Source organism: Nothobranchius furzeri, chromosome 14 (assembly GCF_043380555.1).
Source record: "Nothobranchius furzeri strain GRZ-AD chromosome 14, NfurGRZ-RIMD1, whole genome shotgun sequence".
In the NCBI taxonomy this organism is placed as follows: Eukaryota; Metazoa; Chordata; class Actinopteri; order Cyprinodontiformes; family Nothobranchiidae; genus Nothobranchius; species Nothobranchius furzeri.
Window position 1 is genome coordinate 41,816,947 of NC_091754.1, and position 25,467 is coordinate 41,842,413.

The 25,467-nt window shown below is 42.4% G+C and overlaps 1 protein-coding gene across 1 annotated transcript; it reads right to left on the bottom strand.

Annotated features, from left to right (window-relative positions):
* Positions 1–2,195: 2,195 nt before the first annotated feature.
* Positions 2,196–25,134, bottom strand: dnajc24 (DnaJ (Hsp40) homolog, subfamily C, member 24). The gene is made up of 5 exons (XM_015965612.3): positions 24,768–25,134; positions 24,476–24,579; positions 18,973–19,090; positions 4,793–4,861; positions 2,196–2,570 (listed from the first exon to the last, which is right to left on the bottom strand). Exons 1-5 carry the CDS (start codon positions 24,961–24,963, stop codon positions 2,356–2,358), a joined length of 702 nt encoding a protein of 233 aa, XP_015821098.2. The 5' UTR covers positions 24,964–25,134; the 3' UTR covers positions 2,196–2,355.
* Positions 25,135–25,467: the final 333 nt, after the last annotated feature.

Here is a 25,467-nt window from a genome sequence, read left to right on the forward strand (position 1 = left end):
TTAGAAGACATGCACATCATTATTTAAAAGCAATGTAGGCCCATTTTCCTTACTGGACTTGGCTCAGTTTGGCTAGACTTGACTCATCTCAGCTCAGTGTGGGCTGCTTTTCCAAACTGAGATGGAGCTAGAGTGGGTGCTCTCAAGGGGAAGAGCACACCTGCAATCTTCACCCAGCTCAAAAATAACACAAGTTGATCTGCATGTCTCACAACACTCAACACAGCAGAACAGTGGTGATGATGCTGAACGTTGTGCTCAGTCTCGGCTTTGAACCTGAAAACAGCAGCAGGCAGAAAGTTGTGGAGCGACCAGCGACTCCGCTCCTTTGCAACAGTCATGCTTCAGAACAGTTCAGGATGCTTGGAGCCTCCTTGAAGCAGGTACTGGTGTGTGTGTGTGTGGGGGGGGGCAACCCGGCATAGTGTAGATCGACACTTTTAACATTTTTATGTTCTGCTCTCACAAATAGGTCAGAATTAGGTGTTTATGATTATATAAAAGCCAATAATAACATACTTGTTTTCTTTATTATGACATTTTAGTGGCCTGTGAGCGCTTTCAATTGGATCATTTGGGTTTTGTCTTGAAAAGTCTGGACACCTTGCCCTAATTCAATACAATCCCTCATTTGTCGGGTACTGAAGCCCATAACGGAAAGGAAATCCTTTCTAAAAGAAGAAACTTCCAGAAAGCTTTTGGTTTCTGCCAGCGATTTTATTCAGATCATGTCCATGCCTACAGCTTTGTGTGGCTTGTGAAAACAATTAATGTGATGATCATGACTGTCCTCTTGAAATGTTTGGGAACCCTTCCTATTAAATCACCGTCCTCACTAGGGTTGTCACGGTGTGAAAATTTAACCTCATGGTTATTGTGACCAAAATTATCACGGTTTTCGGTATTATTGCGGTATTTTTTTAAACATGCTACATTTTCACACAGTTAAATAAACCCTGTATGTCAGGAAATATTGTCCTCAGTTTGTGACTAAATGTTGCCTAAAATGTGTTATTTTGTAATTATGTTGTTTATTTGTTTACATTTTTTCCCTTTAGTCTTTAAAATACCAATATTTGCCCATAACTTCTTATTTTTTGTCTGTTTGATGTCATCATTTTAAAAATATTAGATCAGATGATACTCAGTACTCAAGTAGCCTTCTAATCAGATACTTTTTTACCCTTACTTGAGTAATAAACCCTTTATCAGGAAAATATTGCCCTCGGTTTGTGTCCTTCCAGTGAGCTTTGCAGATTTGGGAAAATGTCATCAGGCAGTAATCATTGTTAAATTCATAATTATTCTCGGAGAGAGACCAACTCTTATCTGCCCCTGGCAGCCCCGTAATGCATAGCGTCATTTCAACATGGGGGTGTCCGCGACACGGTTTATATGCAGGTAGCGGCGCTGCGGCTGCTTTATATAGCGACTCGTTGCATTCTCCCTCAACCCAAATCCTCGGGTCACGCATTTTAGCTAAAACGCTAACGTTAGCTTGCCTTGCGTTGACTGTAGAGTTGTGGGTGATGGTCACGCAGATGTGTCATGAGATTTGAAGCGTTGCAGCCTTTCACAGACACTTTTTCTGCACGTGCTGCAAACAGGATAGCCGTCTTCTATCAACTGTCCCTCGGCATTCTTCACATATCCAAAAGATGCCCGTACTTCCCACTTTGTCTTCTTTGAGGGATAATAAATGTCCTGAGCGCTGCCGTCTCCTCTTTTGGCCATTATTTCAGCTTTAGCTTCAAGAATGTTTTGGTTGTAAACAACAAAGCGCGCATGTGCCGCCGGCAACTCCAGCCGATGATACGGTGGCTGGTAAGGGTCACCGCACCTACACCGCAGTCACGGTAACCCACCGAGATAATTTTTTTTAACAAAAAGACGGTTATTATTATGGTCAACTTTTTTACCGGGGTTTACCGCTACACCGGTTACCGTGACCCTAGTCCTCACACAAGTTCAACGGGATTTATTGGACTGATGAAATATGCAGTCTGTGATCTCTCATCAGGACCAGTTATTACTCTTTTCTAAATCAAGTCTTTCCGTTCAAAACTGTGAAAGTTGTTTAGGGAGTCCCGATCTTAGGGTGTGATTGTCATTATTAGGTTAAAATGTCTGTAAAAATGTAGAAAAACCATTAGCAGAACCTGATTTCTGAAGTGTGTAAGAAATCCTCCAGCAGGCCATTGTGATTAGTAATTAATGCAAATAATCATTTCACCACTGAGCCACTTGCTTTCTGCTTCCCGATGCGCTCCAGGTGAAGTGATGCTTTTGGCATCACAGCTAAACTTACAGCATCACTGAAAAAAACAAATCAAACCGATTAAGACTTTTAAGTCTTCACTTAAGTGTTTGAGTCTTTCTATTTGAGGGCCATGTGACGTGGAGACTGAGGGAACACGTATTGCAGCAAACGAGCGCGCCCACTTGGTGTCTTCTCTTTGTTTCCTGATTGGCCTCCTCCTGCTGTGTCCAGCGGGTTTCCTCCTCCACTTCTTTCTGTGAGATGTTAAACGCTCCTCCACAACGACAGCAGTACGTGTAAACACACTGACCTGGAATAACACACACACACACTTAGGAAAAAATCTATTGCCTCGTTCAGATAAATCAAGACAGTGTGTGATATTTTCTAATTCATCTGTAAAACACACCTGCTTTAACTGTGCTCCTCAAGGGCCCTAGCCAGTAGGTTCTAGAGGTTTCCATGATTCAACACACCTGGTTTTAATGACCTGCTGTACATGTGATTCAACCATAAAATCAGGTGTGTTGAAGCAGTAAAGCAACTAAACATGTTAGATAGCAGCCCCCCAGGACAGGGGTTGGATATCCCTGCTCTAGGTACACAAAACAACCACACTGATACACATAAACAGGAAGAGTATCACTCAGCAAAGATTAGTCTTGATGATTATGATAGAATCCATGACTGTTTTAACAAACACTCATTATCACATTTGGAGACTAGTGAGGTCAGCTTGGATGGTTTTGGATTATTTGCCTTTTATCATCAATCAATACTTTATTAATCCCAGGGGGAAATGAGAGTTTCAGTACACACAATTCAGAGATCAGACATACATGGGCAAGACACATGACAAGAATTGGTGACTGTGGTCATTCGCAACCCGAGTCGCGCTACCTTAATAGAGATAAGAGGGGAACATGAGGATTGGTTCAGGTGGAGGAAAAAAGGCACTTCACAGTTACCCTCCCACCAGGAGGGCAGCTTTGCTCTGCAGAAAAACAACTCAACAGATATGCAACAGACTTCAGACAACACAACATAACATGAGACTCCAATAGGAAGGCAGGGGGGGCTGGGATCCTGTTTCCCCCAGCGAGAGCAGCCATCTACAGCACTCATCTACTGTACAGTCACAGGCGGGAGGGAGATCTTGGGAGAAGCGAAGAGCACATTGACTCCTGCAGATTGATGACCTCGCCAGGCTGAAGTCTACCAATCTGAAGGCGGGAGGAGGGGGGGGGGGGGGGGGGGGGGGGGTAGGTCGGGTTTTCACAGTATCTGTCTGCATTCCTTCGCAGGGGTTTGTAGCCTCTCAAGGCTACCATGGTGCCAGATTCAGATAACAAGAATTTGTTTGGGTCAGGCTGAGATAATTTTCCTCTCTGCCTTCAGTCTTTAAACTGATCATTCCAGTCCTTCAGTGAAGCCAATTTTGGGTTTTGAAAACCTGTCCATACCGTCCGGTGACTCTCTCAGAGATGACATCCATTTTGCGCACTAATACCGATATCGCAGGTAGAACATTGTCCAGCTTACGATTCACCTCGAGTAACGTCCCAGTCTGAGAAGTCTCCACACGGACGGTGCTTTCCTTGGGTGCGGGTCCCCCTCCAATCGCTCCCGTCTTCCCATATTTCCAGAAAACCAGATATCCTCCCACTCCAACCAGGAGAAATCCAGTGATCGTCAGGCCGAATATCCACACGTCTTCAATGTCCTCAATGTACAGCTAGGAGAGGCATTTGATCTTCCATTCCCTCCAGGAATCCAGCATATATCCCACCAGGTGTGTCTCCTGTGGACATGTGGGAGCCCCCTGCTCCGTTCTCATTGTTGAAAAAATCTTATCAATTGCATTGAATGACCAATTCATCAAATCCATGGTTAGTAAAAATAGGGTTTTTCAGAAGAAATGCAGAGAAGCGCTCTGTGGGCAGACAGGACAAAGAGCCTTGGGGAAAAAAAAAGATAAGGGAGCGAAAGAGGGAAGCGTCTGTACTCTGCGAGTGCCTTGAAGAACCACTGAGCAGTCAACTGGCCACAACCTGGTGGTGAGTTGGCTCTGATGGTGGGGGAGGATGCAGGTCGGACCTGGCAGGCTAAAATGTACGGTGGGGGTCTGCTGGTAACAGCTGGTGGGGTCTCTTGTAAAGAGGTTAAGTTTTGAACGCAGACCCAGGACACACCAGAAGGAGTAGGTTTCTTGTTTGGCTTGGGAACACCATAGGATTCTCCTGGAGGAGCGGACCCAAGGGGCTGGAAGAGGGAAGTCTGGGCCTCTCCCAACCCCAGATAAGTGGAGATAGATGGATGGATGCATGGACGGACGGACGGACCACCTGTATTATCTCATTGAAGGTCCTGGTATTGCATTTTCTATAACTGCTCCATCCAGACTTCAATCCACTGTTTTATAATAATAGCTGCTGTGGCCACAGGAGAAAGAAGCTGCTTGTGAGCACTTCTCTATTGACCTGTGAGGGGACTGACTGTGTCTGTATGCATCAGAAAATGGTGTCTTCTTACCTTGGTCCCAAATCATATCCTCCAGAAAGACCGAATCATCAACTGGACAGTCCTGTTTCAGTTCCTGTGCTGTGGAGAAGACAGGATTAGGGTTAAAAGACAACAGCTCATTAAAGTTGACGTGCAGACAAAAGATGTGTGACCCTTGGTCAATGACGTCTTCAAAAATGATAAATAAAATTGGAGACTATGTGAAGTAAGTCAAGGGTTATGTTCTGAACAAAATTGTTAACATCTTTATTTACACTCATTTCCAAGGGAAAAAGAACAAATATTGAATAAACAGAAGGAGAAACACTCTGTTACTGCAGACTGTTGGAACTTGGACTTGTGACTGGAAGTTGATTTCTTTGGTGGAAGTGGTTTTAACTTTCCCCTCAACTCTTCTCCATCTACCCCAAAGCCTGCAACTCCAACCACGAGTCTGTCAAACTTATCAAGTTTGCAGATGACACCACCATCATCATACTCATCCCTGTCTGAGATGACTCTGATGACACTACTGTCATCAGACTCATCTCAGACGAGGATTAGTCTGATGACGGTGGTGCCATCAGACTCATCTCAGATGGGGAATGAGTCTGATGACGGTGGTGCCATCAGACTCATCTCAGATGGGGAATGAGTCTGATGACGGTGGTGTCATCAGACTCATCTCAGATGGGGAATGAGTCTGATGACGGTGGTGTCATCAGACTCATCTCAGATGGGGGATGAGTCTGCCTATGGAATGGAGGTCAAACAGCTGGTGTGCACAGAAGACAGCGGAGATTGTTGTGGGCTTTAGGAAGCACACAGCACACCCACCCACCACCACCACAACCCTGTCTGACACTCCCATCACGACGGTGGGCTCACGTCGCTTCCTGGGCACCACCATCACCCAGGACCTCAAGTGGGAGGCCACCATCACCTCCATCATAAGGCCCAGCAGAGGATGAACTTCCTGAGGCAGCTGAAGAAATTCAGCTTACTTAAAAAAGCATGCTAACCAATTGCACTTAAAATAATAAGTGCATGGAACTAGGTAATTATGTGCTGGAGCTACTAATATAAGTAAAATGAACTTAATTGCAAGTTACTCTAACTAAGCCAAACTAGTACAAAGTATGTGAAAATCTGTTTACTGAACTAGTTTTTCTGAGTTGTATAAGCTTTAGTAAACTGCAAGCACAATTTTCAGTACATTGTACTAGTATGTCTAATAATAGTCACTTGAATTTAAGTATGTTTTACTTTGTATACAGGAGGAGCATCAAAACTTAATTACCTAGTACCATGTACTTATAGTTGTCAGCGACCATGCTCCGGTTTCTTTAACTCTGGTAAACAAGAAGACAATCCCACCAAGCAAAAACTGGAGGTTTAATGCATCACTGCTTAAAGACAAAGGTTTTATAGAATTTTTTTTAAAAGGAGTGGGCTTTATATTTAGAACATAATGACCTGCCTGGAACATCAACAACTGGGATGCAGGGAAAGCAGTAATGAGAGGTAAAACGATCTCTTTCTCGGACTGGATCTACGCAACTTTTATTATTATTTCTTAGCCAACAGGCTGCAATATATACCAAGATGGTTGCAAGATAACCCACTAGATGAGTCCTGGGTAGATATAGAACAGACACTTTGCAATACGATAGAGCTTTCAGACTTACCATTTATTAGCTCAAGCATAAGAAAACATAAAGGCTTCAAAAGTATTAGTATCAGCACCTCTCTGGCAACATGGTGGGAGTATCTTAAAATGACAGAGTCTTCACTAATACCATGCAGACGCACACCTATCTGGAATAATCCTGATATTTTGCAAAATAACAAAATGATTAACCTTCTGGACTGGAAAAATAAAGGAATCCTATACCTGGAACACATATATGAAGGATTGGACTTCATCCCATTTAACAGAATAGTCTCCCATTTTGGAATAGATAAGAATAGCTTTTTAGAATATCACCAAATTAAATCTGTAATCAAACAAAAAATTAAGCTCAATAAAGTAGAATTAAAAACACCACAAAGGGTATTAGACTTCTATAATCTCAAACCCACCAAACTACTGTCTAAAGTATATAAGACACTGTCCAAAATAGACGATAGAATAGCAATCCCTGTTGAAAAATGGGAGGTGGATCTATCAGTCAGCTTTGACCAGAACTTCTGGTCCCAAACTTGTTTAAACACTTCTAAAATGATCAGACACTCCAATTTACAATTAATTCAGTACAAAATTCTACACAGAGTACACTATACAGGTCATCGGATGTTCAAGATGGGGTCTGTGTTGTCTGACACCTGTACACACTGCACAAACAACATTCCTGACAATTACATTCATGCACTGTGGTCCTGCCCACCTGTCCAGGAATTTTGGGGTAGAGTATGTGGAAGACCTGTCAAAGTGACTGAAATGTCATATTCCAACTTCCCTCTCTCTTTGATTGCTGGGAAACCTGGACGATGTCCCGATTGAAACATCTTTGGTTCACGTGATTCTGACTGCCATATGCATCGCTAAGAAAACTATCCTCATGAATTGGAAAAATAGAGATACTTTTTGCATTGACCAGTGTAGAAATATTTTGTTAGATCATATTGCACTTGATACAGCCTCTGCTTCCACTTCAAGTCAATCTCTTTGGGCTCCTTTGATCGGTTCCATCACAAAGCAATGATGGGGGGTAGGGGTCACTGATATTGTCCTGCGGGGTGATGTGGGTGATGGGGTGGACGGTCTGAGTTTGGAGTATCCGGATGTTCCCTGAGGGTGGGTTCACTGGGGACGTCTGGGGCTGGGGGGGCTGGTGCTTGGGTTGCCTCGGGGGGTGGACTACTGACAGTTGTGAGTGGGGCCCCTTGGGGGTCTTGGCGGTGGCCATGGGTTGCTGCCTGGTGGCTGCATTGTCCCTGAGTAGGTCTGGGTGGGGGCCTGGGGGCTCGGGGTGTGGGGTTGGCCAGCCCCGTGTGGGGATCTAGGTGGGGCCTTGGGGGTCGGGTCATGACAAGTATGCTGCCGGGAAGAAGGTGGTAACATACGGCAATGCCCGGCCCGGACTCAGGGGCCTTGGGTAGATTTTGGCTCTTCTGCTGTCCATCACGGGGCAGGGGGATGTCCAGGAGGGGGAGGACCCAACCTTATCTGGATGTCCTATGATGTCTTATATATTCTGGAAGCCTCATCCCAGGTGCCGGTGCCCACTTCCAGTTTTAAACTGCACTTAGACACAGAGGGCTGTGGGGGGAAGAGGGGTGGTGTGGTGGTATATGCATAGGCCAGACGATGCCTGCACTGCCCGCTCACCACAGCCACGAATACACCTCATCAACACGCACCAACACTGTATTGGAGCAGGCAGAGGGTGACTAGGCGTCTTAGCACACCTCTGTTGTCGCTTGGCTTCCCGGGGCTGGAGGCTAATCAATCAATCAATCAATCAATCAATCAATCAATCAATTAATCAATCACAACTTTATTACCGTAAATCCTCTAATACAGGCCCGGGCCTGTATTTGACTTAAGCTCATCAAGCTCCAGGCCTTTATTGGAAGGAGGACCAGAATTAGAGGCAGGCCTCAATTTCTATTTGAGCAAAATGAACTAATAATAATAATTAATAATAATGGATTAACTTTGTTCTGCATGACGGAGACGTGGGTCCCACCGGGTGAGTCAGTGACATTTGCTGAACTTTGTTCGTCAAATTGTTCTGTTGTGAATGAGCCCAGACTGTCGGGTCGAGGTGGGGGCCTATTGACTATGTACTCATCCTCCCTCCCCCTCAGGCGCCTCCCGGGCTCATCACCCCCCACCAGCTTTGAGGTCTCTGTTTTTGAACTCAGTCTCTCCCCTCCTATTCTATTTATTCTGTGTTACCGGCCACCAAAATATAACTCTGCTTTTATTAGGGACTTCTCTGACCTTTTAGCTGAATATCTCCCCAGGTATGACCGAGGTATTATCCTTGGTGATTTTAATATTCACGTTTGTTGTCTGTCGAATCCTCTGGTGAGAGATTTCTCAGATGTTCTGGTTTCATTTGGCCTCCAGCAACTGGTCAATGTTCCTAGTCATGATCACTCTCACACACTGGATTTACTTTTATCATTTGGACTGAAGATGCAGGACTTGGTTGTTCACCCTGTCAGTTTCTCAAGATCATTTCTCAGTTGTTTTTAACATCTCTGCCATATTACCTGTAGTGAGAAGGCAGGCTCCTCGATACTCAAGGCACATCTCTCCCTCCACGACTGCCTCACTACTGTCCATCCTGGAGGTTGAATTATCTAATCCTTCCTCATCTGGGATCACCACGGATGTGGATGGGCTTTTAAATTCTTTTAATTTGACTTGTTCTGTTGCCCTGGACTCAGTTGCTCCCCTTAAACTTAAACGCAAGAAAACCACCTCTGATCCTTGGCTGAACAATGAAACACGCAGCCTCAGGCGGCGTTGTAGGGCGCTGGAAAGAAGGTGGAAAAAGGACAAGCTACTAATCTCATAGCAGCTTCTGATGATGCCCTTGACCTGTATCAGAAAAGTGTTAGATCTGCCAGGAACAAATACTTTGCATGCATAATCTCTCAACACCAGGGTGATCAGCATAAACTTTATAGCACTGTCAACTCCATCTTGTCGATAACTGAACCTGGTAGTGTTGATCCCTCTGTGTCATTGTGTGCTGAGCTCCAGACCTTCTTTCTTCACAAAGTCCGGGACATTAGGGATAGTTTTGTGCAACCAGGATCTGGTTGTCCTGATGTACCACCAGAACCTCCCTCATTCTGTAACTTTACTCCCATATCTCTTAGTGAATTGTCAGATCTGATTGGAAATAAGAAACCAGCAGGTTCTCCTGAGGATCCTCTCCCCCCGGGGATGGTGGGTGATATCATCCCTACTTTGGGCCCCTCCATCAGATGTTTTTAACTCTAGCTTGGCTACTGGGGTGTTTCCTACCTCTTTTAAAAAGGCGATTGTGCAACCAATTTAAAAAAAACCTGGTTTAGACAACTCAAACCTTGCAAACTTTCGGCCAATCTCCAAATTACCGTTTTTGTCTAAGGTCCTCGAAAAGATTGTCTATTCACAGATTACAGCACACATGAATATTTTTTCTCTGGTTGGTGTGTTCCAGTCTGGGTTTAGGCCACTTCACAGTACTGAATCAGCCCTTCTTCGTGTGACCAATGACATCCTGGTGGCTTCTGACTCTGGGTCTCCTGTTTTGCTCCTACTATTAGATCTTTCTGCAGCATTTGATTCCATTGACCACGATATTTTGCTGGATAGACTTGAGTCATATGTAGGGCTTAGGGGTACCTCACTTCAGTGGTTCTGCTCATACCTGTCAAACAGAGTTTTCAAGGTTCAGTTGGGTAATTGTTCCTCTACATTCATTCCACTTCCATGGGGAGTCCTGCAGGGATCTGTGCTTGGGCCTCTCCTGTTTTCAATTTACATCCTCCCCCTGGGTTTCATCCTGAGGAAATGTGGCCTGGGCTATCATATTCATGCAGATGATTGCCAGATCTACCTGGCTTTGAACAAACCAGGCTCCCTCTGTCTTCTGGACCAATGTTTGGCTTAAGTGAGGGTTTGGCTTGCCAACAATTTCCTAAAGCTGAATGATTCTAAGTCTGAGGCACTCCTGATGACCCCTAACAAAACCATACACTTATCTTCTGATTTGGACACTCTCCCATATGACCTCAAGCAGTGTGTTACCAACCTGGGGGTGAAACTGGATACACACTTTTCCATGGGCCCTCAGATTAACACAGTGGTCAGATCGTGTTTTTATTAGTTGCGCAGACTAGTTCGCTTAAAACCGATCCTGAAACAAGCACACCTAGAATCCATAATTCATGCTTTTCTCATCTCCCGACTGGATTATGCAAATTCCATTTTGATTGGTTTACCTGCCTCCGCTCTTAACAGGCTTCAGGTCGCACAAAACGTGGCAGCCAGGTTTTTAACAAACACCCCTAGAAGAGACCATATCACACCTGTACTGGTGCGGCTCCACTGGCTACCCGTAAACTTCAGAGTCAAGTTTAAAATCCTGACTTTTGTTTTTAAGGCCCTGAACGGTCTGGCTCCGGATTACCTGTCTGATCTTGTGACTCGTCATGTGCCAAACCGGGCGTTGAGATCTGCTGATTGCCTGCTGCTTCACGTTCCAACAATGAAATACAAAACGCGGGGGCAGCGTGCTTTTGTCTATGCTGCTCTGACACTCTGGATTGCTCTTCCTCTTTCAGTGAGGCGGGCACATCCCTCCTCCTTTTTCAGGTCGCTACTTAAGGCTCACTTTTACGACCAGGCATTTTTAAATCCCTGACTTTTATTATTTTACTATGTGTCTTTTTATTGACTGTGATTATCTGCCTTGTTGTGTATTTTATTGTTGACCGTGTATTGTTTTATATTGTGTTTTTACTTTTTATTCTGTACAGCACTTTGGTTGGCTGCCATGCCGCTTTTAAATGTGCTTTATAAATAAAGTTGGTATGGTATGGCATGGATATCCCCCGGGACTCTGCCGGCTGCTAATCGTGACCCCCCGGAGAAATCCTCTGCGCCTCTCGAGGGGGGCAGGGGCTTTTCTGGTCGCAGTCTCCCTGGGGTCCCTGTGCTCTGGGGCAGCTCCTGAATCTCTGAGACTTGGAGCTCCGTCCATCTCCTACGCATCTTTGGGGGGCAGATCTGTGGCCCTCACACTCTCTATTGGACGCTCCTATAGAGAAACCCTACATATACAAGCGCGGGTATGCATACAGGTGCTCACATGGTGCTCTCATAAGTATGGACTTGGGCACGTTCAACACACCTTTTGTCTCTTCCTTTCTCTTTCACCTCTGTCTCCGTGTCTGGTCGGAATTACAAGCATTAAAAAAAACAATAACAATAAAGTTTTAAGTATCAGGCGTGACATTAAAGCAGAACAATAAAGTTTTAAGTATCAGGCGTGACATTAAAGCAGAAGCTTTGATGCTCCACCTGAGAGTAAATCTGTAAGGCTTGTCACCAGCATTCAGACATCAATTCTGTTTGCTTCACAGCCAGACAGGACACGGTAAAAAAAATAAAATAAACCTAGTACCATGTACTTATCATTCTAAGTGCAATCTGTTTGCATGCTTTTTTCAAGTAAGTGAGACTATCAAAGATTAGTCCCACATAATTGAAAAAAGTAGCTTCAACTGTGTAACAGCCACAATGTGAACTCATGAATCCCTCGCGACTGTAGACAGCCAATGAAAGAGGAACACGAAGATCAGAATCCTGAGCACCACTTCTTTGTTGAGACAGCAGAACAGCACAGCGGTCTCATTTCTGTGACCTGCCTCCTCACTGATGGTGCCAACAAAGTAACACCATGCTTGCAACAGTGAATGAATTACTAAAAACAACACAATCCCTCCAAAATAAAACACACATAAACACCCCAAAAAAGAACTAACTAAAAACATGACTACCCACAATGCACCTCACCCACTGCTGCTCCTGCGGCTCTCTGCAGCTAATCGGCCACTATCAGTCCAACTTTTAAAGGGATGCGCAATACTCATAGAATCTGGGGTTCCAAAACGTAACCAACATTCTTTAGGTACTTACAACTGAGACATGTCTACATCTGAATGTTTTTCCGCTGTGCCCATCTCGAACTCTTCTCGATAAGATCTTGGACTGTCGGACAACTACTAAGAAAATTCTGAGTAGATTTTATACCCAGCTCAGCTCACATCATTGGACCAGTCTAGATGTTTAAAACAGAAATAGGAGCTGGACCTGGATTATTGGAGAAGGTCTGACACAAGGTTCAACGAAACATGCATAAATCCTCAATTTGTGAGACTCAGTGTTATACAGTTCAAAGTGGTGCACCGTTTGCATTGGTCCAAAGAAAGATCATCTCATATAGGACAGACTATTGCATGATTATATTAATGAAAACTTTGTGGCTATGAAAACTGAGGTGTTGCCAAGTCAAAGACAAGGGTAGAAGACCGTTTGTCTCTTCAGATTTGAGCATCTTTTGTTTGCCATAAAAGGGGTGTGAGTCGATGGTATTCTGTAGAACTTGGTCGTCTGGTTGTTTTTATCAGAGCGATTTGTACAACCAACAGTACAATAAAGACATGATTGCAGCTCTTTCTGCTTCCGACATGCATTTATGGTCACTGGGTTAGTGGAATTATGGGGTTCAAAAAGACAACCAAGATAAAACTCAACAAGCTCTCATAATCAGTTAAGTTTGTCAAAACTCCAGTTAGCCACACAGGTCAGCTCAGGGCACCATTCAAAAACACAACAGGTCACATTCATTTATTACGCAATCCAATTGAGTCCCAACAACAATTAAACGTTGTTGTAACAACACACAGTTTCTGCTGCCAGTCACCAAAACAGTCCTCACACACATTTTAAATAAAAACCAGAAGGATGGATGAACAATAACGAAGTGGTGGGGGAATGACAGATGGGCTGATGATAAAAAGATGGACAGACAAGTGAAAAGGCAGCTGTGCACACTGTTACTTTTTAAATATTCACCCGAGCAAACAGTCATTATCGAGCTCACCCGGAAGAAAGACTCTGAACCACCAGTAATTAGTGCAAAACTTACGGACCTTTTAATTAACGATACCTCATGTGAGGAGTAATAGCTGCTAAACAAGTGATAATTAACAGCAGGATGAGCAACGGTTAGCTGTTAGTTCACAGCAGGGGGCCTCTGTTTCTGAACCTCTGCTCTCTGTTCGGTGTGAACGGGTCAGTGTTGGTACCACCAGCCAGCTGTGGTAACGTTAATCAGACGTGATACCCTCAATCAGGTGTTCTACAGTCATCAAGATGTGGAACCAGTCTGCTCAGAGAAAAGTTCAACTCCACACAAAAAGCTGACGACAAATTTGTTTGATCTACAGACATGAGCCCAGTTCCTTCCAGAACCTGGCTTCCTGTGCCAACGTTGATAATGTGTTTTTTGTAGTTAGGCCTCCGAACTAAATCCATACTGACAGGACAGAGGCAAAATGCTGAATTAGAGAAGAACGGTGGACATTTGGGGCTTAGAGCTGAAAAACCTTTCAGTTCTTCATTAGTTCCTAAAGATAAACATGGTTTCAGTTAGAGATGTCCCATTTCAATATTGATATCAGAAGTAATTCGATATCGGCCCAAAAACAGTGTGTCGGATTATATCAGACTGCATCAAAAATCTCTGATATAAGGAGTCCGTTAAGGTTCACATTTTTGCAACCAATGGTTAAAAAACATTTGACTATTTTTTTTCATACTTGCTGTTACTGTCTTTTGTTCTCTGATTGAGTAATATCACACGATCAAGCCTATATTACATTCCACACTACAATATAGGTAAAAGTATGTATGATTTGTGCTGATATCTATTGCACACTTTCTGTAAATCCAATATATAATTTCACTTCTCCAATATCCCTGTGTTCATCTGCTACATAAATATATATGTATCTAACAGAGATTTCAGATCCAAACAACCAAAGATTTACAAAAAAAAAATATTAAAATGATCAGGTGTGCCCAAACATTTTCACAATAATGAAACCAGATCAGAAAATAACTTTTATCCTCTCATAGATGCCCATTCATTTATTTTTTGGCAGTAGGGGACCGATGGCCCTGAAGTAGATGGGTGTGACTTATTACTGCTGCTTATTACCCAATTTCTAAGTAAACAAGACCTTTAATAAAGGAACATATATATCAACCACTTCTTTATTGATAAGAAGGGTGTTTCCTCCACATGGTCCTTCATCAACCTTTTTAAAATCTCTTCGACCATTTGCAACAAGTGCAAACTCTAATTTCACTGTTAAAGCTACAAGTTGCTCCTCAAGTGCCTTCCACAGTGAGCTCACTTCCAACGCTAGAATTTTCCCTTTCTTTCCTTTTTTACCTGCGGTGCAGTGTGAGACAGTGTTCCTTCGTTCTCCTGTGTAACGTCACAAAATGGCCTGATTTTGAGATCCCACGGGTCAAATGCACAGCCAGGTCAACTTACCCTGGCTATGACACTTCCTACAATCTTTTCCCCTAACAGGAGGCCCGAAGTCTGCATGTAGCCCTTTAATCAGAGCCTACTTCCTCACAGCAGCTGGACTGCAGGGATAATAAATGATAAACAATAAACATTTTCTCCTCCAAGATCCCTCACAGAGAAATAAACTCCTTTATTGCCAGATGGAAGAAGAAACGAAGATTTTATAATTAAAAATAATCATTGAATGAACTTCTGTTATTGGTAATTATAAATAATGAAATGTTTCATCGATTTGTGTTTAATGACATGATTAGTATGTTTACTTGACGAGGTCATAACATTTGCACTCACAGGTAAAGTTAAGTTAATGCATTGCACATAAGTTAACCTTTGGCTCACATTCGGAGTTTCCATCGAAGAGGGTGTGTTCTGAGATGCTTGGTAACATCCTCAACGTGCCAACTGGCGTTCTGGTTGGCTATTCAAGATAACATCAATCCGTCAAAACTAGTTTTACTCTGGTTTTTCTCTCAGTTCAACTTCAGACAAACCAGTCCGAGAGCAAGCTTTAGACCAGCCATCTTTAGCAGACCTCTTTAACCAAGGATTTTGACACGTTGTCAAAACCTTAAACCTTTTTCGCACCTGCGAAGCTGAGAACAACAAGATAGTTTTCCTGCAGAACAAAGCTGACTCAAAACTCCTTCAGAGTTATTTTCAAGACGTTTGGTTTCATCTATCATTGTGACCCGGAGACATCTGAGGACTGATTTGGTCGCATAGAGGTTTCTCTACGAACCAGGTGCAGTCATCGGCTCCTACACATATCGGATCCAAACGGGGTCTCCAAACGGGTGAGGTAGAGCACAGCGAGATAGCATCTGCATGTGGTTTTGATAATAACAACTTATAGCTTAATGCAAACCAAATTCTTTCATATCCAGAACTCAGCTCTGAGAACGGAGATTCTGAATACATTATATTCACAAATAGGTTCCAGACCATCCTTTAGTTCACATCCACTCACAGTTAGGGCTGCTCAATTAATCGAATTTTAATCACGATTACGATCTGAGTTTTGAACGATTATAAAAAACAAAACAAGCCGATTATTTGCTCCTCCCGCTTGCGCTGCCCTGAGTTGCAAATGAAGCGCTCCTCCCACAGTGTTGCCAACTTAGCGACTTTGACGCTATTTCTAGCAGCTTTTCAGACCCCATTCTTGACTTTTTAATCCTAAAAGTACCTAGCGAACACCTCAGAAACATCTCTGGTAACCCTTAGCTACTTTCTGGATAACTGTCGTCGACATTTCCTGCAGGTTAGCTAAACACTCCGCCTGCGCTCCGGACCATTCTTCAGGACATTAGGAAAGGGAATGATGCAGTGATGTGTCGGTCGCTAAAGAAACAGCTCTCGGAGCCGGCTCCCTGTTAACCAGAGTGAGTGACACACACCACACCTGCGGACTCCTGAGCCGATAAAAACAGCTAAATGTGCGCATGCAGCGTGCTAAACACACGTGCATCTTGCCCGATTGCTGTGAGACCGGGTGGGGGGGTGGGGGGTGCAGCTGTGGTTGGGACAATTATTACATTAACTGATGGGCCTGTAAATAAATAGTTTATAAATAAGGTAGAAATAAGTTCCTCACGCTGATAACTAATAACTAATCTCTCTGAGGACACAGTGCTAGTGCACGCTCCTACAGCACCTTGACACGACTCAATAAATGTTATGCAACATTTTGTGAACATCAATTTATTTGCATGTATTTGTTATAAATGCCACTGTATAATTCTTGCTGTCAGTATTTGCAAGATATTGGTATTTGGGTCTGTACTGGTTAGACTTAAATGAGTTAAACCAAGGTCTATAGTCCTTGGGTCATAAACTATGAGCTATAAGTATATTGGTCTTTTTATACTGGGAATCAGGAGTTATTTTAGTGATAATCTTGTTTCTTATTTTTGTCCTGATTGTGCCCTGAGCAATTTTATGACTGAATAAAAACAAATAAAATCATCATAAATTGAAAAATCGTCCTAAATAATCGTGATCTCAATTTCAGTCACCATAATCGTGATTATTATTTTTGCCATAATCGAGCAGCCCTACTCACAGTAAATAATAGTTTTGTCAAGTCTTAAGTGTTTGCAAATAAATTCTTACTTTGTTTATAAACCTGACTGTTTCTTGAATGAAAGCGAAGTGTGTAGGATCCCTTAATGAATAAAATAATCTTAGAATCTTCTGACCAAAACAATAAGACCAAGCAGGTGACATTCTAGTTTAGAGTATCACCACTTATTGGTCACAAGTAGTGGTAATAATATAAATAGCTTTTCAAGCAATTTACTTAACCCAATTTACCCTCTACTATCATTACACCTGCAAGTCATGTTGATGTTGACAGCATTGTATTAATGCAAGAAAATGATTCATTTACTTCACGTCTAAGACTGCATTATTAAGTTCCTTTGTTTAATTATGGAATATTAGTTGAGTACTGAAAGTCTGAAGTGTTTATGTCCAACACATTTCTTTCCTTTTATACACATATTTAAAGTTGGTTAGCCTTGATTAGAGATGGGTACCTTTGACATTTGAATCGATTCGGTTCTAATTCCCAGTACCTAGGAATCGATACCGGTACTTAACGGTACCAATTTTCGAAACTTTTGAGTGTTTATTATTTTAATTCTCTTTTATAATTAAATATATATTTTTCTCAATATATAACAATATTTGATAAATATCACGATAAATAACATTCAACTGTTTGTATTTTAACATCGTCCTTGTAGTTTTATGAGCTGATAATTAAACTGAAGCAAACATCTTTACTGTGAACTAAATTTACTGTGTATCTTCATTCCTTTGACCGTCTTTTTCCATTTGATTTTTCCTACTGGGAAGTTAGAATTTCCGAGGAGAAAGCGAACGCACCATTAGCTGATAACAACGGTGGCAATGGAAGCTAACATATCAAGCTAACATTATCTTAAACAGTTTATTTAACTGCTGGAGCAGATTAAAACGATGATGCCTCACACTTAGATCGTTGTGACTGGTTTCATCTTCACCCAATCACCCGTCGCATTTAGTAAATTGAAGCCAGACTTTAGAGCGTGTTCATGTTCTTCTAGTCGGAAATTCGGAGTTCCGAGGAGAAAGCGAACGCACCATTAGCGAAACGGAAGCTAACATATCAAGCTAACGTTATCTTAAACATTTTATTTACCTACCAGAGCAGATTAAGATGAGGATGTCTCACTTAGATCGTTGTCGCTGGTTTCATCATCACCCAGTTACCCATCACATTTAGTGAAGTGGACTCAAGCTTTAGCGTGCGTTCTTTCTACCATGCTGCTCTGTTTACAACTGGCTCGCAGTGAGCGATGACATAACGCTCTTGCGCATGCGCAGCTGTCTTGGCAAGTTCTCGTTATGAAGGACGGGTACCGAAACGAGGCACCGTTTGAAATGACGTGAATCTGTGCTCGGTCGGTACTATGGAATTCGGTCGGTACCTTAAAAAGTACCGAATTCGGTACTCATCCCTAGCCTTGATGTTAATGACATGAGGAGTTATTCTGTTGTATTTCATTTCTAGTTTTTACCTTATAATTTCTCCATTGAGTAAAGGCTGACAGTGTCACGTGAGTGAGTTGTGGAGATCTTAGTTAGCCACAAGATGGTGTTGTTGTTTGAATTTCTCTGCTAGACTGTAAGTTAGTTAATTAAGATAAATGCATTTTGCTTCATTCCCCCTTTCCGTATTGAATGAGAAGGTTCATTATTAGTTTATTTTAAGATATATGTGACAGATGGTTAGTTCAGTGCATAGAGTGCTGATATATTGAATAATTTTATATTCTGTAAGGGAATTTGCTGTCACCGTAATTGTTTCTTATCATGATAACTTATTTATGCTTACTGTTTCAGATGAGCATCAACCAAGATTAAAGATACGGATCTACATCAAAGGATGCATCTAGCCCCTTCCCGTATTCTAACTGACACACCATATTGATAGCCACCTCACCTGGAAAGAGCTAGCTTTAACCAAACCCGCCTTTACACAACTGGTTTCATTTTAGAGCTGAAACAAGAAACCGTAGAGACAAATAAAGAGAGAACGGGAATTCTCACCTCGCCTCTGCAGGTCGTACTGTCTCCTCATGTTCTGGTCGCTAAGGAGCCTCCAGGCTTCATTCAGTTCAACAAATTCTTCAGAAGAATGCTCCCCTTCAAGACGATCAGGATGGTGCTACACAAAAACATGCACATGCACAGACAGACGGAGCAAATTAGTTCCAGAGGTTGTGGTCCAAAAACCCTCCACCTTTTCCTTTTGCTGACTTATTCTAACTGGCCCTGATCATGTGGCTTCAGTGGCCTGCTGGGGACATCGGGATTTAGAGTTTCCATGATGGACATCAGCGTTTGTCCACACAGAGCTCTAGACAACAAAACCAGAATATTAAGGTGGACTCCGAAACCGGTTTAAAATTAAAATCCTCACAGAACTGTTTAACATTCTGAAATGTTTAGGTGTAAAGAACTAAAACTTCATATTATTTTATTAAGATAATAGCCCGGACCCGATGGTATGAACGACTCTGCAGAAACACAAATGCAAAGTCCCCTCATTCGCTGGCAAATGCATTTCCCACCCTTTAACTGGAGAAGGGTGCCGATTCCTGGTGTGTAGTCATGCTACATACGAACTTTTACAAGCTGATAAATCTCAAAGTACATGACTGGCGAGGTCGAAACACCCATCATTACTTTTCATCTAAACTGCAGTACAACATTGGTGGGCGTAAGGCAAAGTGGATTATAACATAGCTCTTTTAGACCCATGAGCTGACACCAAGGGGAGGAGACTTAGGCTCCATATACTTTAGTGTCTGACTAGACTTCCCAGAGAGGAACTCCCTTTCCTAGGGAGCAAAAGCCTGAGGGCAGGGGCGGATCTACAAGGGTGGCAGTTGCCATCCTAAAAGAAAGCCGAGCCACAAATGTACACATTCATATCTGGCTTTTATGTACATAGCAGATGGCTGGAAGTGCAGCGGGAGATGTTTGATGGTGCACCACGAGAGCTTCAACAGCTAAGTGATACACGCTGGGCTTTTAGGCACATAGCATGTTGCAATGTTATGAACAGGTTGCCTGCAATTGTACAGGTGCTTGAAGAGATCGCTTCTGAGAAACATCCACAAAGAGCTGTTGAAGCAAGAGGGATATTGGCTCAGATTGATCTAAATTTTGCCGGACGTCTTGTTCTCTTTCGAAAGGTTCTCAGTGACTCCAAATATTTATCAGACATGCTCCAGTCTAAAACGGTGGATTAAGGTTGTTGAACTTGTTGAACGATTTAAAGAGACACTGATCCTGTACCGTAGTCATGACTCTTTTGAGGAGATGTGGAGTGAAACACTTGAGAGAAAGATGAAGCAACACTGAGACAACTCAGCACAAACTAAAGAGGCCAAGAGTCACATCAAAGGTGCTTCAGGGCAGTGTCATTGCCTCCACCTTAGGACAACACGAAGTTCCAGATAACAAACACACTTTTTGCATCTCTGTGTACTATCCGGTTCTGGATAACATGATTGAGAAAAAGGAAGAAGATTTTCTAACACAAACTTTAACATAATGCAAGGTGTGCCGGTGTCGATGCAGGATCGGCTCGGGGTCCTTCGACTGCCGATGACGTCACATTACTGCAAATCTACTCGGCTTTTAACACACACGTTTTGGAACGACATCAGCAGTTTTGTTAATAAATTCTTGTTTGTTAACACCTAAATGTTTTCTTTATAATTGTAATTTGTTAATTAAACACCAAATTATCTTTGTTTTGTAAAGAATGTGAAACTGCATAAAACCAACATCGGACTGACAGAAAATAGAACAGTTCTTATATGTGAAGCCATATCTGTTTGTATTAATGTGGAGATCGTCTGTATATTTCCTTAGTTGTTATCTAAATACATTCTTTGACTCAAAATGTTGCTTGGTGTCTTTCAATAAAGTTCTTATATTTTATTTTGCCCCATTTCATCAACATCAAGAGCTTTTGAGGGTCACCGTTTATCATTTGCTTATATTTTACATTTCCTTTAGAAATTCAAACCTATTTTCTCCAAAAAGTGTTGATTTTTTGGACTACAGGACTACAACCGCCAAGACTACGACCGCAAATTTGTTTTGACCAATCAAAATCATAACATGATAACATAACTTTCATAAGCTTCATGTTCAGCCAATCAACTACTTTGACATCATCGGCAGTCGAAGGACCCCGAGCCGATCCTGCACCCGAGCAGATCCTGTTCCGACACCGGCACTAAATCCATCAAGTCAGACATTTTTGAGAGAGGAGACTGTTCTTCTGTTGGCTGAAGCTTATGATTCCAACACTGAGGATCTCAAAAACGAGTTACATCAGATGAGAAGAGTGTTGCAGAGAAAAAGGGGGGAAAGAGAGTCCTACCACTCTGATGGAGATGACTCAGTTTTTAGACCCATATCAGGATGTTTTTCATGAATTCTTCAGGTTGTGTAACATAGCTGTTGTTTTACCAGTAAGCAGTGCATCCTGTGAACGAAGATTTTCAACTCTCAGGCTCATAAAGACCTATTTGCGGTCTGCTATGACAGAGAAAAGACTATCCAGCTTGGCTGTACTCGGCATTGAATCAAAGCGGGCAAAATCTTTGGATCTTGATGAATTTAAAAGTGTTTTGCTGAGCAACATGGAAACCGCCGCATTCAGCAGTTGTAGGAAGGACATCATTTTATTATGTGTTTTATTTTCATGATGGGCCTTTAAGCTTATTAAACGAGAACCCAAAACAAATGTATGCATGAATATGTAAATATTGGTGAATGAAAAAGGAAAACATGTTTCTGAGTGAACAATAAAACCAAAGTACAATATCTCGTTGCAGTGAAATATTTCTTTACACACAGTGCACTTAGATTTACCTTGATTCAGCTCAGATAAATATAAATATATATATATATATATATATATATATATATATATATATATTAGGGCTGCACAATATATCGAAAAATTTTCGTCATCGCGATAACAGCACGTCAAAAACGGCGATAAATGTTTGGTTCAAACATTTCCATCCGTGTCATTCATCAACTTTTTGTAAACCAGCTCTGTTTTTTTACACGGAAGTATTATTTGACCAATCAAATGTAGCCCTTTTGATATGCGGCCAATCAGATGGGTCCGTTCACGTAATACGCCCGTCCCCTACGTAGACCCTTAGGATGGAAAGCATCACTCGAACTGAGTTAGCGGTGCCGTTCCCTTGTTTGTCATGCTGGCTCAGAGCAACGAACGCACTTTGTGCTGAGGTTTCTGATGTTCACATTCTAGCAAAGAAGACAGAAGGACGAAGAAAGCTTTTCATTAGTTAATCAAAGAACTTTATTTCTAATAAAGCTAATCAAAACAAATGTTGGTCAATAATACTCAGGTGACCGATCTGTGAAATCACAATGTTATGATTATGTGTAATGAATAACAGGACTAACTGAGCTAGACATCCTGATCCACATAAGGTAAACACATGACACATTGCTTCCTCATCCAATCAGAACTTCCTTTCTGTTGCTGGCAGAGTTCTGTGGTGTTTAGTTAATCTGTCCACTCCGATTCGCTAAGAATCCAAAACATCTAAGCTTAATAAAACAGAACGACGCCATTTTAATTCAGTTCCACCGCAAGTTTCAACGTAGTTCCAACGTGAGCTCGACCAGCTCTCAAATCCATCATCGCTATGTGAAGTGCAGACTGGCCAGCTGTATTTTCTACTTTAAGCTGAGAACTGTCAAGCTGGAAAAATCCTGTCGTTTTGCCAACAAGACGACGGTTCCTTCAGAATAAAAGCTGAACTCTCTACGTGACGCTGAAACCTGCCGTTGTACCGGGAGACAATCCTTAGACTGGTTTGTCGTGCTGCAGACACTGTGCTATCAGCTCCAGCACCAAAGGAGGGTCCAAGGACTTGGCATTCCAGATCATACACGGGAGTCTCCGAAGGTACGTAGATCGGCATAGATGGCGTTTCATGTCTCTTCCTCCTGAAGTCCCTCGTGGTTAGTTAGTCAAAACAATATCTTACACTCAGACTCGCCTGCACCAGATGGAGATTCTGAACTGACACACACACACCAACACTTCAGCTCACATTCATCTTCATCCATCATTAGAGAGTTAGTCCTGGTGATTGTTTCAAATAATTATAAGAATAAATATTCTTAAACGTCCCATATTTCTCTTTTCTTGTCTCTAAGTCAATACAAAGTGTTTGAATAAAATTCCCTGTGGTAAAAACAACCTCTTCTGATTCTAAGGTAAGATTAATATCTGTACCTTAATAAAGTGTAAGAATATACCAACTATATTCCGCTACACTTGTTATCAGAATCATAGTTGCAGTTTCATCATCTGAGCTGCTTTTTAAGATCTAGGTAAACTTTTTCAATTTGGGGTTAAAAACAAACGTTTTCACATATTTTCCATGTAGTTTTTTTGCCAGTTCCTCTTCTGAAAGGTAGATAATTGTTTTTCCCTCAGAAAATCTTAATATTCTCCTAGTTTGGCCCAGCACAGTTCACTCCCCAATTACAGCAACAGCCCTATATCATAACCATATAAGTGGAGAAAATGTTCAGTAGCAATGAGAGAATTTGCTGTTGCATTTAAGTGATGTTAACTATTATTTAACATTTAAACTTATTTTCTGATATTTTTATTTATAAAAAAAAAACCTGGTAAGGGATGATTTTCTGTATTTGGAGCATCAGAAAAAGTTTTATGGTGGAGGTGATGTTTTAAAGTCACTGAGAAACTGCATGCATGTAGTTTGTTGTTGTGCTGCTAATACAGTAGCAGGTGCAGCTGCATATTTTTGCAATAAAAATGTTATGTTGTAATGGAATTCATGCATTAGTTTTTGTTTGCTTTGAACCCAGAGCAGACGTCACACGCCAGACGACATCAACACTGCATACTTTAGTATTTGTTCATTTATCGTGAGTAATATCGATATCGCAATATTAAGCACTGTTATCGAAAATCGCAGGTTTTCCTAATATCGTGCAGCCCTAATATATATATATATATATATATATATATATATATAATCATGTAATCTCTCTGTGTGTGTGTGTGTGTGTGTGTGTGTGTGTGTGTGTGTGTGTGTGTGTGTGTGTGTGTGTGTGTGTGTGTGTGTGTGTGTGCTGCCACCCTAGAAAAATGTTTGCCCCTCTTCTGCCACCCCATAAAAAATGTTCTAGATCCTCCCCTGCCTGAGGGTCCTGAGATCTATTCCCATCATCTGGGATGAGATCTCTCACAGAGGACTCGGGTTTCAGAGACAGGCTGAACCGGAACAACGCATCTGTCTGTGAATGAGGGGAATGTGTTTCTGTTTCATGTCTGGAACCAGAACCAGGAACCCCACGGTCCAGGACCTGCACCTCTGATCCTGACCTCCTTTGCTGAACGTTTAACCAAAAAAGACACGAACCGGGACCAGAACCCGGACTCGGGTGTGACTTACAGCAATCAGTGTGTGTTTACCATAGACTGTAAATACCTAATAAAGGTGTTTACCTTTAGAGCCAGTTGCTGGTACCGGTGTCGGAGCTGTTGGACCGAGTCTGACGGGCTGGCCCCCAGAACAGCATACCAGTCCTTTTCTTTGGTGTCACACATGTCTGTGGGTCAGAAGCTCATTCAGGACTTACATGGTCGGTACCAGTCCCGGCTCTGGTCATTAGCGATAAAGAGGTGATTTATAAAGGAGCGAACCCAAACTGGGTTCCACGTCTGAACTCGCCGGTGTCACACCGAACAGCAGAACCTCCGTGAGCTGATATCAGCGGGTCTGAATAAAAAAACTCACCGTTAGTCCGGTTCCGCGAACGGGCCGTCAACGGGATGAACCCATCTAGCTCCTGATCACAAAACACATTTGGGTCCACAGGATGCAACCTGAAGGCGAGTGTGCAACATTGAAAAAGTCCACTGGAAACTAGCACCATGCCGTAAAGAGTTCCGCTTACAAACGGGAATATTAAATAGCGCAAAAACCATTTCATGACACTAATTGTTAAAATAATTTCTTCTGGGAGGGGCCCTGAGACAGCCTTGAATAAAATGTTTTGTTGTATTTATTTATTCCCGACTTACTCAATGTCTTAATTAACTTCCCTTGCCTGTAAGAAACTGAATTTTGCCTTAAAAATAATAAGTGAATTATCTCTGAGGCATCATACCACCATATCAGTAGTTTAGTCCACACCTGCGGCCGAGCTGCACCCTGCATGTAGCTGATGAGAACGATATCACCGACAGTGTGCCAGAACAATCCGTGGCACACTCACTTGCAATCATTTTTTTCTCATATCCAGGGACCCATGGTCTGGAAGTAGACGTGCATGACTTTAGCTACCTATACTCATGGAGGATCGGCTCAGATCTCTTCCAGGTCTTCTATGGGTCCTGGGGGAGGGTGACTCCTAACACACACACACACACACACACACACACACACACACACACACACACACACACACACACACACAGATGGTGTTGTCATAAGT